Source organism: Abramis brama (assembly GCF_963993115.1).
Source record: "Abramis brama genome assembly, chromosome: 19".
Taxonomy (NCBI): Eukaryota; Metazoa; Chordata; class Actinopteri; order Cypriniformes; family Leuciscidae; genus Abramis; species Abramis brama.
In genome coordinates this window covers 19537739-19551828 of record NC_139981.1, presented here as the reverse complement: position 1 = coordinate 19551828, position 14090 = coordinate 19537739, and the positions used below count along the sequence as shown (strand labels likewise).

Below are 14090 nucleotides of genomic sequence, written 5' to 3'. Positions count from 1 at the left end.
AATAGACATCATTTGCGTATTGCACAACATGTTTCACTTTGTAGTACGTGTTTCTTTTACCACTGACAACTTGGTTTTAGTGGCTGCAGCAGTTTTACTTTTACTTTACTGTAAAACACATCCAGGCGCAGATTCATAACTGTCAAGTTTGAATACCATCGTGTCTTCACTGTACAAGCTGGAGCTCTGTCATATCTAAACTGTCAAAGGGAGCGCCCGGTGCGTCGCGTCCTTCCTCTGGTGTGCGTGAATACTTCCTGGTCCAAAGTTGTGTGTACTCAAATCAAAGTCATTTGAGCATGAAGTCGGCTGGTGAACTCACAGCAGGGAATTACACTTCAACGGACACACACACACTTCTCTAAACTGAGGAACAGAGAAGTTCAATAGTATAGCCTAATTCATTATTCAGCATTGACGCTTAGCAAACATGATGCGAACAGATGAACATTATCCACGCAACGGAACCCTGAAGTCTCATTGTGACCAGAAACAACAGGAAAACAACAGTTTGAAGAATGGATATCACAACAATGAAAAGGTATGTCAAATTGCATCACTCAATTCATCGCAAAATACGTCAAGTTAAACATGTTCTTTTAGTTAAAGTTTAGTTACATGGGTACAAGGGATAATGTTTAAAAATGTTGATTTTAACAGACAACGCTGTTACTTTTCTACAACATGTTCAAGGGCTTGATTTAGCATAGAATTTGAATTAGGAGGTCCGATTCATTTCACCGAATCGGTTCGTTCAGGTGTTTCGTTTAATGAATCGTTTCAGAAGAACGATGCACCAATTCGTTTGAGTCATCACTAAAATATGCTTAAAGTTCATGGGCGCTTCTGATAATGAAATAAATGTTTACTCCTATGTAAATATTAGAATAGTAACCGTATAGTTTAACTGTTAAAATTGTGTAACCTAACCACAGGTAAAAACATGGCGGCTTCTCTCTTAAAGGGATAGTCCACCATAAAAAAAAATGGAAATTATGTCATCATAAATTTTAGGCTACTCACCCTCAAGTTGTTCCACACCTATATGCATTTCTTTTTTTCTGCTGAACACAAATGTAGATATTTTGAAGAATATGGGTAACAAAACCTTTGATGGGACCCCACTGACCAAGGGCGTAGATTTGGTTTGAACTAGAGATGCACCGATTACAATTTTCTGGGCCGATTACGATTTCCGATTTTTCATTAAGTTTGACCTGCCGATACCGATTTTAGCCGATTCCGATTTCATTTTTTCTAACCACTTTACAGCACACACAAATATTTATTTTATATCTTTTCTGTAATAGAACATTTTACAATTTGCATAGTTCACACACATCTAAAGTGCAGTGTTATGGAAGAACCATTTCCTTTTCACATTCAATATCCAATATTTTTTTATATATGTATTTAAAAAACTAAACGTCTATGAAAACAGGGAATGGCAATAAAATAATATATAAATAAAAAATAAAATAATATAGCCTTGCAGTATAAAGATATTTCTCAAAGCACACACACACAGGCCTATTGCAATCACTTGTACAAACTGAATAATAAAACAAGTTTAAATGGGTACATTTTCTATAAATATTAGTCTTCGTTTTCTTTTCTGACATAGCCTACTCTAGTTCTTGTTAAAACACGCAAAGTCTGTGCATTTTGGGCACTTTTTTGGTGAAACCCTATTTAGGCTATTTTGTCCATCAAAAGTGTGCTTTCCCTTTAATTGAGCGTGAGCAGTGCAGCAAATGGACTCGGCGCCGAAACACGCGCTTCACTGCTCGCGCTGCTCCTGCTCCCGTTGTGAATGCACTCATTGATTAACATGCACGCCGAAAAAAAAATACGCGCTTGCGGTCTGAACGGACGTAATTCACGAGGTTTTCTACATGTGTGTTCTGTGTGCACGTGTGATGCTGATGTTGCGCGATGTTAATCATGCGGCGCCCGAGTGCATTTGACCGGCATAAAATCGGCATTTGTCAGACTGACCGGCCGGTCGCCGGTCACGGCCGATCACGTGAAAATCGGCCAATTCCGGTCACCAGCCGATCAATCGGTGCATCTCTAGTTTGAACATTGGGGGGGTTGAAGTTTGGGTCTGCATATTTTTCATGTGATCATGGTATAAATATTGGGGGGGTTGTAATGCATAGATTTAAATATTGGGGGGTTATCTCCCCCCCAACCCCCCCACAAATTACGCCCCTGCCACTGACTGACATGGTATGGAGAAAAAAAAAAACCATGGAAGTCAATGGGGCCCAACAACTGTTTGGTAACAGACATTCTTCAAAATATCATCCTTTGTGTTCAGAGGAAGAGAGAAACTCATACAGGTTTGGAACTTTAGGGTGAGTAATGATGACAGCATTTTCATTTTTGAGTGAACTATCCCTTTAAGAGAGAAGCCACCATGGTTTTGCCTGTTGTTACTAACAGTTTTTACAGTTAAACTATATATGGTTTCTAAAAACAAACTATGGTATTTGTCATTAAAAGTTTCCTATTGGTTATGAAAGATATGGCTTAAGCACACTTACATTTATCATTGAATTATGTTAATTGGACTGTTTAGTTCTTGTAGTATATCTTTGAATATCATTTGTCTGCTAAATTAAAGTGCCATTAAAACAATATTAACTATATTATAATGTTTTGTTAACCTGTGGTATTGTAGGTGCAGAAAAATGGCACGGGAAATGGTTTTCATCAGCCTCGAGTTAGGGGTGAAGATTCATTCGAGGAGGCCCCCATGTATGTGGCTGTCCTGACATACATGGGCTATGGAATTGTCATCCTCTTTGGCTATTTCAGAGACTTACTAAGAGCTATTGGATTAGAGAAATGCCATCAGGCCCAGGAGAGAGAACAACAAAAGGTAGGTTTGCTCTCCATCTAATACATTTTCCACAGGAACCACCATGTAGAGTTTGTTCTAGTTTGTCTTGCTGTAGTTTTCATACACAAAGGGAAGAAAATCTTTATTATATATTATATTTAGCATTACCTCATATAGGCTGAACCTTATACTGAGTTGGTAGGATTTATAGGATTAGATTAACATTTACATAACATAACGTGTCTAAAAGGCAAATGTTCTGAGAGTTGCATACTTAACATTAAAAAGTAACTGTAAAAAGATGAGTATAGGCAAGACAAATTATTCTCAAACACAAAGTGTTTTCTTTCGTGTCATTTGATTTACACACTGTTCACTATGGAAAATCTCCATGATATGTGTGAGGTCATGCTGGGGAGGTTAAAGACGCAGTTAAACCCCAGAGGACAGTGACTTCATTATTTCTGCTCACAGTCTGTCCGTTGAGAAAAGATGCTTCTTTTGTGTACATTTCTCACTCAAAGCTTGTAGTATTACATTAGATGTGATTATTAAAAGGCATAAATTGAGTTTTTTAAAATTTAGTTGGCAAGATCATGAAATGATAAACTTTCAGAGGGAGTCACACCTTTTGTAAAATAGTGTTAAATTGGTATGAGTGAACACACTGGGAATATTTTGCTCTGTGCTTGCCATGTTTTCCATGATCAGCGTTAATCACTCCAACCAAATTGTCACTAGCTAGCTGTCTAAGTTTAATCTTTAAAGTGTAAAAAATACAAATCAGTCAAGAAGTGAGCGCAACAGACATTTCAGTGTAGGAATGCTGCAGCACCACCATTTGCCATTAATATCTAATGAAAATAAATATATGAACCGGAAAGAACAGGTTTCTGCACATTTCACAGAGTGTGCTTGATATGTAGGCCCATACACTCCATCAGCATTTAAGAGCAAAATTTACATAATCTCACAGCATTTCCATTCTCCCTTTTCCTGTTCAACAGAGGTTTCTACATTGTCGTTTGAGTCACACACCAGCAAAGCTTTGAACTGTGTGCTTTGTGTTAAATGAGAACAAAAAATGGCTATAAGAATCAATAAGAGAGCAGTTTTTGTTTGAGCTTTCTTGGTGTCTTAAGAGAATGCTTTGAATGTGTGATCTAAAACGCTGGGCGAAGATCAGACACCTCCTCAGTGACCAGAAAAACTTGAGTGGCAGTCAAAAGCTTATGCAAAAAAACTTGTAAAAGTCAGACTGCAGTTTGTTTTGCGGCTTTGTTATTTTCTGCTGTCTTAACTATCTCCATAAATAGGATTCTTAACACTTCAAAGTAGGTTTAATAAAGGCAGCACAATGAGGAGTCTGCATAGCCTCTTCTTTGTTCTTTGGCAGAGTTTACTTAAGGGCAAGATGTGGGTGAGTCTCTCAGGACTCTGACACTCACAGAGCAGATGGTTTTGAAACATTCACCCGGTTGTAACTACCCACATGTAAACAGTATCTTTTTATGGCTGATCTTGGGTCACCTGTCCCTCTTCTTTTTTAATGAATAGAGCATATTGCGGAAGGGAAGCATGAAATACTGATGTTAGGTTGTGTTAAAAGTGCTCCTGGTTGTTATGTTGTAATTGATTTCTTGTATTACAGGACTTTGTTCCCCTTTACCAAGATTTTGAAAACTTCTACACCCGGAACATGTACATGAGAGTCAGAGACAACTGGAACCGACCCATATGCAGTTTACCCGGTCCGGTTTTTGATCTCATGGAAAGGGTATCGGATGATTACAACTGGACTTTTAGGTAAATCTATGCTTTGCATAAAACACGCTGTTATAACTGTTGAAAAGAGCATGATGTAGAGGTGATGGTTCCTGGTATAAGGTGTTGATTGTCAAGTCTTACTAACTAGCTTAACCAGCAAAACTGGTAAAACAAATTCACCAGAAAGCATTTAATGCGTCATGCATTTTTTTTGACCGCACCAGCACTAACCAGCATTCTTTAAAAAGAAATTCATGCTTTTATTCAGCAAGAATGCATTAAATTGAAAAAAAGGGACAGTACAACTTTTAAGTTGTTAAAAGAAAAAACTGTTGTTTTTATAAAAATAAATGCATTTCTATTTTTTAGAAAAAAATAAATGCTGTTTTTTTAAACTTTCTGTTCATCAAAGAATCCTGAAAAAAATCCATCTGTTTTCAACAGTGATAATATTAAGAAATGTCTTTTGAGCAGCAAATCAGTATATTAGAAGAATTTGTGAAGGATCATGTGACACTGAAGATGGTAATGGCTGGTGAAAATTCAGCGTTCACATCACAGGAATAAATTAAATTTTAATGTATATTAAAATAGAAAACACTTATTTGAAATTGTAATAATATTTCAAAATATTATTCCTTTTTTTTTTTTTTTACTGTATTTTGGATCAGATAAATGACTTGATGAGTATAAGAGACTTCTTTTAAAAACATTATATCAACATTGTAATACATTTCATCAGAGGAGAAAAATATTAAGTGACAGTTATATGATTTTTTTGGACCTTTTTCCTCATTTTGTTCTGTAATTTCAGCTCATGTTATTTATTGTTTCTTTCAATGGCTGCCCTAACATGAACTGCTGCTTTGTATTGCACAAAGTTATTTTATATTATACCCACTGATTTTAGTTCTACCCTAGAACAAGAATGATCTATGTACAGGCTAGTCAGGATAAATCAATATCAATAACGGTTTGGTTGATGTGTTTCTTCTCTGTCAGGTTAACAGGGAGAACCATTGAGAACGTCATAAACATGGGCTCCTACAACTATCTGGGTTTCGCTGAAAACAATGTTGACTTCCTGAAAACCGTAGCAGAGGTGACCAGACAGTATGGGGTGGGCGTCTGCAGCACAAGACAGGAACTAGGTATTTGTGTGGTTACACCACAAACTAAACGTATCTCAGAAACAGGTCACCTATAGCGTCCAACATTGTTTTCTTAAAGGGGACATATCATGCCAAATGCACTTTTTTAGCCCTTAAATGCATTTTGTTGTATATTTGGAGTGTTTAGAAGTACAGAAAATATGAAATTATTCTCTTCAAGTGCTTCGTTGATATCTTTATATTCTGTTTTGGTCATATTTTTCAACCTGTTCCGATTTTTCTGTTATCTATGATGTTTTTTGAACTATTACGTCACAGTATTTGCAGCGGAACTGCCAAATAAGGACATTGACTTCCGGCCCAACACTTCGAGCAATCCGCCATTTTTATTTCTCGCTGCAATTTTGTAGTCCAAGCTAAAGGATGCAGAAGTTACGAGAGGGTAAGTTAAAATGTTCGGTTGTTGGATGTAGTAACCCACACTAGGGCTGGGACGGTATGGATTTTTTCTTACCGCGGTTGAAAAGCAAGAAATTCCCGCGGTATAGCGGTAAACCGCTTTAAATCCCCCGCCCCGCACCCGCACCCAGTTCTTGCGTCTAAATTAGTTGTTTAAATAAACAAAATAATCCTACAATAGTAGACATAAGCCCTTTAAATACAAATAAATAGCCATGTTTTATAAAAATGTTCACAAAACTAAATGAAAATGTTGTATGTAAGATAACGTTAATTAAGTTGTAGGTTACGTTTCTAATGTCACAGGTAGCCTAATAATCTCAAGGTTTACTGCTTACACGATTCTTTTGTAGTTTGGCGTACTAAAGTGTTGTTCTAAAATAAACATTCACGAGTGTACCTTATTACTTCTTCTCACTGCTGATTCCTGATGGTTTAGAGGACGAGTCGCCCGCTGTCGTTTCAAAGAATAGTATACGGCGAGCGCGTCAAGCATAAAATGCCTCGTCCACTTGGGGAGGCGCGCGCGCAATCAGAGAAGAAGAGATAAAAGCCCACCCACACTGACAACTGATTAGTTGACTTACCGAAACGGGCCAATCAGGATGCTCTCTCTCGCTCCCTCTCCCTCTCTGCCGTGCGCGCGCTACACGCTTTGGAACACAGTCTCTGTCTCGCATGCGCACTCTTGCTCGCTCGCTCTAGATTCCGGGAGATTTTAACTAATTTGCGGGCATCATGGAATGGAGCCGCTATTAATATGCGGGAGACTCCCGGAACTTCTGGGAGACTTGGGATGTCTGTAGGTACTCTCGCATATAGGCCTAATAGTCAATACGAATGGAATGTTATTTTGTGTCATGGAACATTGCGCTCCCCAACTCGCGAAAGGTCGGATGTGCTCCATCTTTTGATGGATTCAAGGTTTTCTAAACAAAACTTATGTAAGACACAATGTCATTAGACACAATCCATGTCATTAGAATCAATGTAATTAGACACAACGTGCACACATGTGCAGGCCAATGGTTTTTTTTTTTTTTTTTTTTTACGGTGATGACGGTGACAAGCTCAGACCCGCGGTAGGCATCATGTGACCGCGGTATTGCGGTAATGCGGTAACCGCCCCAGCCCTAACCCACACGCTTCATTACACCGTCTAATGTAGATGAACTGCTGCGCGTGACAGGGCGCATGTTTAACTGAAAGAACGAGCAGAGAGAGAGAGACCCGGTCGCGCGCGCGCTCACTCTCTCTCTTCAGAGCCAGGCGAAAGTGTAAACAAGACATCACCGTCTCCAAACTAGACGCTGTCTTGCTCTCTCTCCCTCGCACATATTAATCAAAATAAATCGACACGGTGGTAAAAGGTCGGAAGACCAAAATTTCATGTGTAAATACAGTACACACCATTGCAATACATCCATATGAAGACGTTGTCTTCATTTTCATCTCGCTCCGGCTCCGACTCTGGCTCGAACATGTAAGGCTGGCTGGACAAGTCTTCCGTTGTTGACATTTTGTTAATAACGTGTGAATAAAAAGTTTCTGTGCCGCTAGATAATCGTATCTCTGCTATCAAACTACAAAAATGGCCGAACGGGGTCGAGTTGAACCGCTGCAACATGGAGAGGGGGCGGGGTATGAAGTGTCTCAATTGTATTTAAAGAGACCATCAGAAAAGGGGTAGAAAAGGGGCCTGTGGAGCTATAATAATGAGGAATTCAGACCCAAGCATTGCAGTTCCGCTTTATATAGACTACAAATGTATGATTTATATGTAAAAAGGAACAATTTAAAAGCATGATATGTCTCCTTTAAAGGGGTCATCGGATGCCCATTTTCTATAAGTTGGTATGATTCTTTACGGTCTTTATGTAAAGTTTGTAACATTCTTTGGTTAAAATTCCTCAATGGTTGTGTAAAACAACACCCTTTTACCTCCTCAAAAACAGCTCTGTTCACACCGACCCGTTTCGGTGCATGTCTCTTTAAATGATAATGAGCAACTGCTCACCCCACCCCTCTCTTCCATGGGGTGTGTCACACAAGACACATAAAGTGCTGCCTGGCAACCTGTCTTGGCAGAGACAGTATACAAATGGCTGAGGGAGGAAATATGTTAATACGAGACAGTCCGTCAGCGGTCGTGGGCGGAGCATGAGCAATATGACATCATATTGCTCAGAAAATCCAATCGGCTTGATTTTTCCCATTTTTTCCATTTGTGATCTGACCTGCTTTGAGCAGCATTAACAGAATTCCTCCTTCACCAATAGATTTATTAATGGCCCAACCTGTTTTTGAATTTGCAACGTAAGTTGATGATTGACTTGCCTGTTTCATATCTCTCTCTCTACAGGTTTATGATCTTCCCATATTCCCATGCTGACATTTTTTTAACAAATGTCATGTAAATTGTGTAGGTTAAAAGCTGGCTTGTTTGCACTAAGGCTAATAGTTGAAAAGGTTTTCTGTAGTTTTTCACAGTGATGGAAAACCAGGAAATCTCAGGGAATTTTGAAGTGCCCTTATTATGCTATTTTAAAGGCTACTCATTTTGTTTTGGAGGGCTCCTACTATAGGTTTACATGCATCCAAGTTCAAAAAACACTTACATTTTCTCATAATATACATTATACATTACCTAATTTCTCAAAGGCTTGTTTTAAGATTCAGTCTCTCTAAACCCCTCCTTTCCGAGAGCCTACTCTGCTCTGATTGGTCAATAGGTCCAGTCTGTTGTGATTGGTCTACCGCTTACAGCTCTTTTCAAAAACAAAACGTCCATTAGCATATTCGAATTTTAGCTTTCTCAGCACTTGATACACAGTGATGCAAACAGTAACGATGGCGTAGTTTTTCTGTATCAATTCCAGCGTGAGTCCTCATCCGCATTCCTACATTAAAGTAGATTCAGATTCGCAGCGCAGAAAACAGCGTCTTCTCGACATGTCACAACACCAACCAAACTCTTCCAGGCCTCGGCTACAACAACAGTGTTTGAGGGTGGGTCAAAGTAGACGTTGTTCGTGGGCAGCCAATGAATACTATAGGCATTAAGCAAATTTGTTACATTGTTACGTAGGTATGTAACAGGAAGTAAGACTGGAGTTGCTGACGACTCATTTCAGCAGTTCAGAATCGATTCTTTTTTTTTTTAAGGAGACAATAACTTTATTTCAGTCATGACTGAGTGTTTGGCATGGTAATGGGTTTGACAATGTTGATATATTTGGTCTCGGTGGAATAGATCTGCTACGCTGCTGCTGCTGTTGGTTATTGCTGCTTCAGAGCAAGTACGGGACTTGCTACATACAGGACACGCTGCGTGAGCAAGTAAGACAAGCTGCTGCTGTACAATATAGCATACAAGAATTACCCATAGCAGATTTATACAGGTGGAGTTAGGGAAGGTGGAGGGTTTCTGAAAGTACGCTGCACTGCTAAGGCAAATGCTAACCAAGTATTTGAAGGTTGAGCAGCGAGCTTATTGGCTACTGATATGGTAGGAACCAATCAGCTGTGCCTTATATAAAATTATATTACAAGCGTTTGAGTTTGAGTTGAGGACCTGTTAGCCTGCACCATCTAGAGTTTCATTACAGAACTTTGTGTTTGTAATGAACAAGTTTCTTTAAAACGTTGCAGACATTTTACATTCACAAATAGCTATATTACACACTGCATGAAAGGTAATATTTAAAAAGCATGATTTAAAATTATGATTTCCCGGCTTGAAAAAGTCTGTAGTGAATATAGATTTTTTTTATTTTATTTTTTTTATGCTAAATTCTATTTAATTGGTTGGAAAATTATTTTTAAAATGCCTATTGAGTGATCACAAACAACTTTCATGGAAATGAATTTGGTGTGGAAACCCTTGATGGTGGTTTAGAGATTAGACATGTTCAGTGGCACAATTCTAAGTAATTCATTTAAACCGATGTTCTAGCATCTGGTTATTCTGGTTTGTTACATATGTGACATTTTTCTTAGCTGCTTGATGACTGTCGCTAGACTCACTACCTGTTCTGACATCAGCAAGGCTGTAAAACTTCACATGAGCACAGTTGGGTCAAGTACACATTACAGTTAAGCTGGAATTTGTTGTCACTGTTTTATTTCACTTTCTCTATTTCACAGCTTTTCTGTTTTTCTTTTCTTACATACACTCTTACACAGTATAAATGCACATCCCTCTTAATAATTTAATTTTTTCATCAGAGATCATTCATATCCATAGAAGTAGGTTAAAGTTGGTAATCTGAGGTGTTTTATCTTCGGTGCTATGCAGTGAATGTACTACTGTGGTGAATCTGAGCCAAATATCAGAAACAGACACGAAAAGAACATGTGATCATGAGTCATGGGAGTATTTGTGTGTAAAGTCCTTTCGTATCATTCATTATTCATTTGAGGGATTCATTTCTTTCTTTCTGCATCTCTCAGAGTCGTTGCTTTGGGATATATTTCTGCAGGCCCTCTGTTAAATGAGCAATAACATCTAATCCCACGACTCCCTATTAAGATGCATTTCTAAATTAGACGCATGTGTATGTATTATATATTAGGGAAGGCCATTTTTAAATAATTTTTCAGTCAATGTTCTTAAACATAAAAAATTATTAACTGATTATTTTAAAATTCTTTATTTTATTCACAAACATTACATCACCAGTGTTTCAAAATAATTATAAAATAAATATTAAATTATATATTATTTAAAAGTAAATGTATGAAATATGTAAAATATTAAAGTATATAAAAATAGTTTATATTTGAAAATTAAGTATAAATATTCATGAATCTTGTTTTACTAAGTGTTTAAAGGGTTTGACTAATGAAAGATTTGCATTTAGGAACAGGAATCAAAATCACAGAATTACTACCCTTAAATTTGTACTGGAAAGTGGCATTGAATCTCCCAAGTTACATTTGATTACTATTTTACTCACAATTTATGTGATGTTATGTAATGTTTGTTTTGTTTCACTATAACGTGGTCACGGTTGACAGGATGTTTTTGTTCTAATTGCAGGATCAATAAAGCCTGTGTTTGTTTTTGCTGACAGGTTTTAAGACTTCTACATCATTCATTTACAGAAATTGTGAATGTGTGTGTGTGTGTGTGTGTGTGTGTGTGTGTGTGTGTGTTCGTGTTCAGTCACCATGGACTATTTAAATGTACAAAGAGTTAACATTAATTTACAGTTGTCAAACACTAATATCACTGAAGCACGTTGCACTTTTGGAGGAGTCGACAACATAATGGGTTATTTAAGTGTCACATTTATTGTTACGAGAGCTTAATGTTTCACCATGGTGATGCAGTCATTGTACAACCAGTGGGTGGCAAATGTTGTTTGCTACACTAGTTTCTTATGAGACAAAAGTTGTCTTTCTCCAGTGCACTTAAGGGGCTCATAAACCAGAATTTTTCCTTTTTTGTCTTATTGGAGCTATTTAAAATATTAATCTATTTTATATTTTGTTTTTGAAAAACAGTTAATATGAATTGAGCCCAGAACAGTTCACAGCACCAGTGTTTAAGGGAATTTTGCAAATTTTAAACAAGTTAAGCTTTAGGTGTGCTTTTGATTACTAGAGAAAATAATTTGGCTTCTCTTCTCTCCCTCTGTTTTTAACTCTGAAAATTCCCTCTGTCCCTCTGAAAATTATTCAACCCCTATTGCAAATCAGGCTTATTAGCAAAATGTACAGACTTTCAGCGGTTTGTAATGAACAAATCAAACAAAAGTAATTAAAATAGCTTAACACAACAAATTTTTCCACAAACTCAACTGAAAATACAACTTTTAATGCGAGTTCTGCAATCTCACAATTATTCAACCCCCTGAATAGAGTCCTTGCAACAGCACAAAACTGCAAAACAGGTGTTGTCTCAAGCACACCTGGTGCAACTAATGAAGCCCTTGATTAGTTGCATCGGGTGTCATTGGACCTTCCAACAGGACAAATATCAGCAAAAGGGTGTTCTACTAAGTGCTAAAGATGCATGCCATGAAGGGGTTAAATAATTTGAGACTGCAGAAGTCATTAAAAGTTGCATTTTCAGTTGAATTTGGGAAAACCATTTGAAACATTTGCTGTGTTGAGCTATTTCAATTACTTTTGTTAGATTTGTTCATTGCAAACTGCTAAAAGTGCAATGGGGAAAATGTTATGCTTTACTCTTCGTGTATGTATTATTCTGGTGCAGTTCCTTTACCCATAAACTTGTAGATATTACCATAAACATGATTTTCTGTGGTAGTCTGTGCCCACAGATGATGTTGATTGAGCTTCATTTGTATTTAACCCTGAACATAACTCATTACTGTTTTCAGAGATGTTCCCATCCATTTAAATTAAATTAGGTTAAGGTTGAGAACGTGCTGTTTTATGGGCAGTTTCTGCTTTTTTGAACACTCCCAGCAGGTGAATGAATCAATGTAATCAATGGTGTTTTAGAGTACAAAGCTCTCCAGAGGAATCATGTAAAAGAAGAGGCATTTATTCACAGACCAACACTAAGTGTGTTGTGCATTCACTCTTGACTGCTGTCTTATTCGGTAGGAAATATCTTTAGCCCGAATTTCTTGCTTTAAAGCTGTTAAACAGACCTTTATGGTCTTTTTGCCACTTTGGTGTGTGAGAGGGATCCATGGGAGCAGAAAATGATGGGAGCTAGACTCCAATTGCCCACATGAGTATAGTGGTGTTTTTAAATTATTTAATTTGTTTTGTATTGTATGTATGTGTGCATGGTTGTGCATTTAGATTTGAATTAATAATGTAATTTACTTTCTAATAACATTCCAGAACTTAAATAGAATTTTAATTAAGACCGCAAACAGGATGCAGACCTGTTATTCGAATTTAAAAATTGCTGTAAGTGTAGTAATTAGTCAATAATTTCTAGAAACATTAGATGGTATTGATATATTAGTCAGTAAATTCCTCTTCCTGTCATCCCCATTCAAATTCCATTTGGACAACCTGAAGGGTGTGGCCAATTCAATTCAAATTCCAACTTTGGAATTTAAAGGGATAGTTTAAAGGGATAGTTTGGAGTTTAAAGGGATAGTTCACCCAAAAATCTAAATTCACCCTCATTTACCCCATTCATTTACTCACCCTCATGTTTTTCTAAAACTGTATGACTGTGGAACATAAAAGAAGATATTTTGAGAAATGTCTGTGTTTTTTGTCAATAATGCCATCAAAACTGTTTGGTTGCCAACATTTTTCAAAATATCTTCTTATGTGTTCTGCAAAATAAAGAAAGTCATACAGGTTTGGAACAAAGTGATAGTGATTAATAATAACAGAATTAAATTTTGGGGTGAACACTTCCTTTAAAGTGAGTCAAATTCTGAGTTTTTCCTAGTACTGGTGTAAAAACGTCTAACTAATCAAGGCCTGTTTATTACTTCAAAAGACAATAATATCATTCTGCTGTAGCAATAAAAAAGAACTCTTTAGAGATTTATGGCACATCTATAGCCTATATATCTATCTATATTTTACATATGAGGCATGGGTCACATTTTTATCTCACAGTATAAGGTATTTTGATTGTTTTTGTCTTAACATCATGGTAATATTGTTGAGTATTTGTTTAGTATGTTTGTTTCCCCTATGCTGGCGCTCTCTGAGCCTCGAAACTAGAAAAGCTGAAGAAGACATGCTGACATTTCTAAACTTTTTTCCTCCAAAGCGGTAGAATGCCTAATCTTACCGGGAAAGACTGGTCTAATAAATTCTTAAAGTGTATGAATGAAATGGATGAGAGCAGACTTCTACTGTTGTTCTTTTGTCCTGTCAGAAAGCTTTTAACATTTCCTGTTGTTCATGGTCCTGAATACCTTCTGTAGTGGACATGGAGAGTTATTGCCTTA

The 14090-nt window shown here is 37.2% G+C and overlaps 1 protein-coding gene across 1 annotated transcript in view; it reads left to right on the top strand.

Moving 5' to 3' along the window:
- Positions 1 to 246: 246 nt before the first annotated feature.
- sptlc3 (serine palmitoyltransferase, long chain base subunit 3) overlaps positions 247 to 14090 on the top strand; it is a 37400-nt gene continuing 23556 nt past the window's right edge. Inside the window, exons 1-4 of the mRNA XM_084092902.1 lie at positions 247 to 541; positions 2687 to 2887; positions 4500 to 4654; positions 5618 to 5766. Of these exons, the coding sequence (XP_083949028.1) occupies positions 431 to 541; positions 2687 to 2887; positions 4500 to 4654; positions 5618 to 5766 (616 nt within the window). The 5' untranslated portion in view covers positions 247 to 430. The remainder of the gene's footprint in view (positions 542 to 2686; positions 2888 to 4499; positions 4655 to 5617; positions 5767 to 14090) is intronic.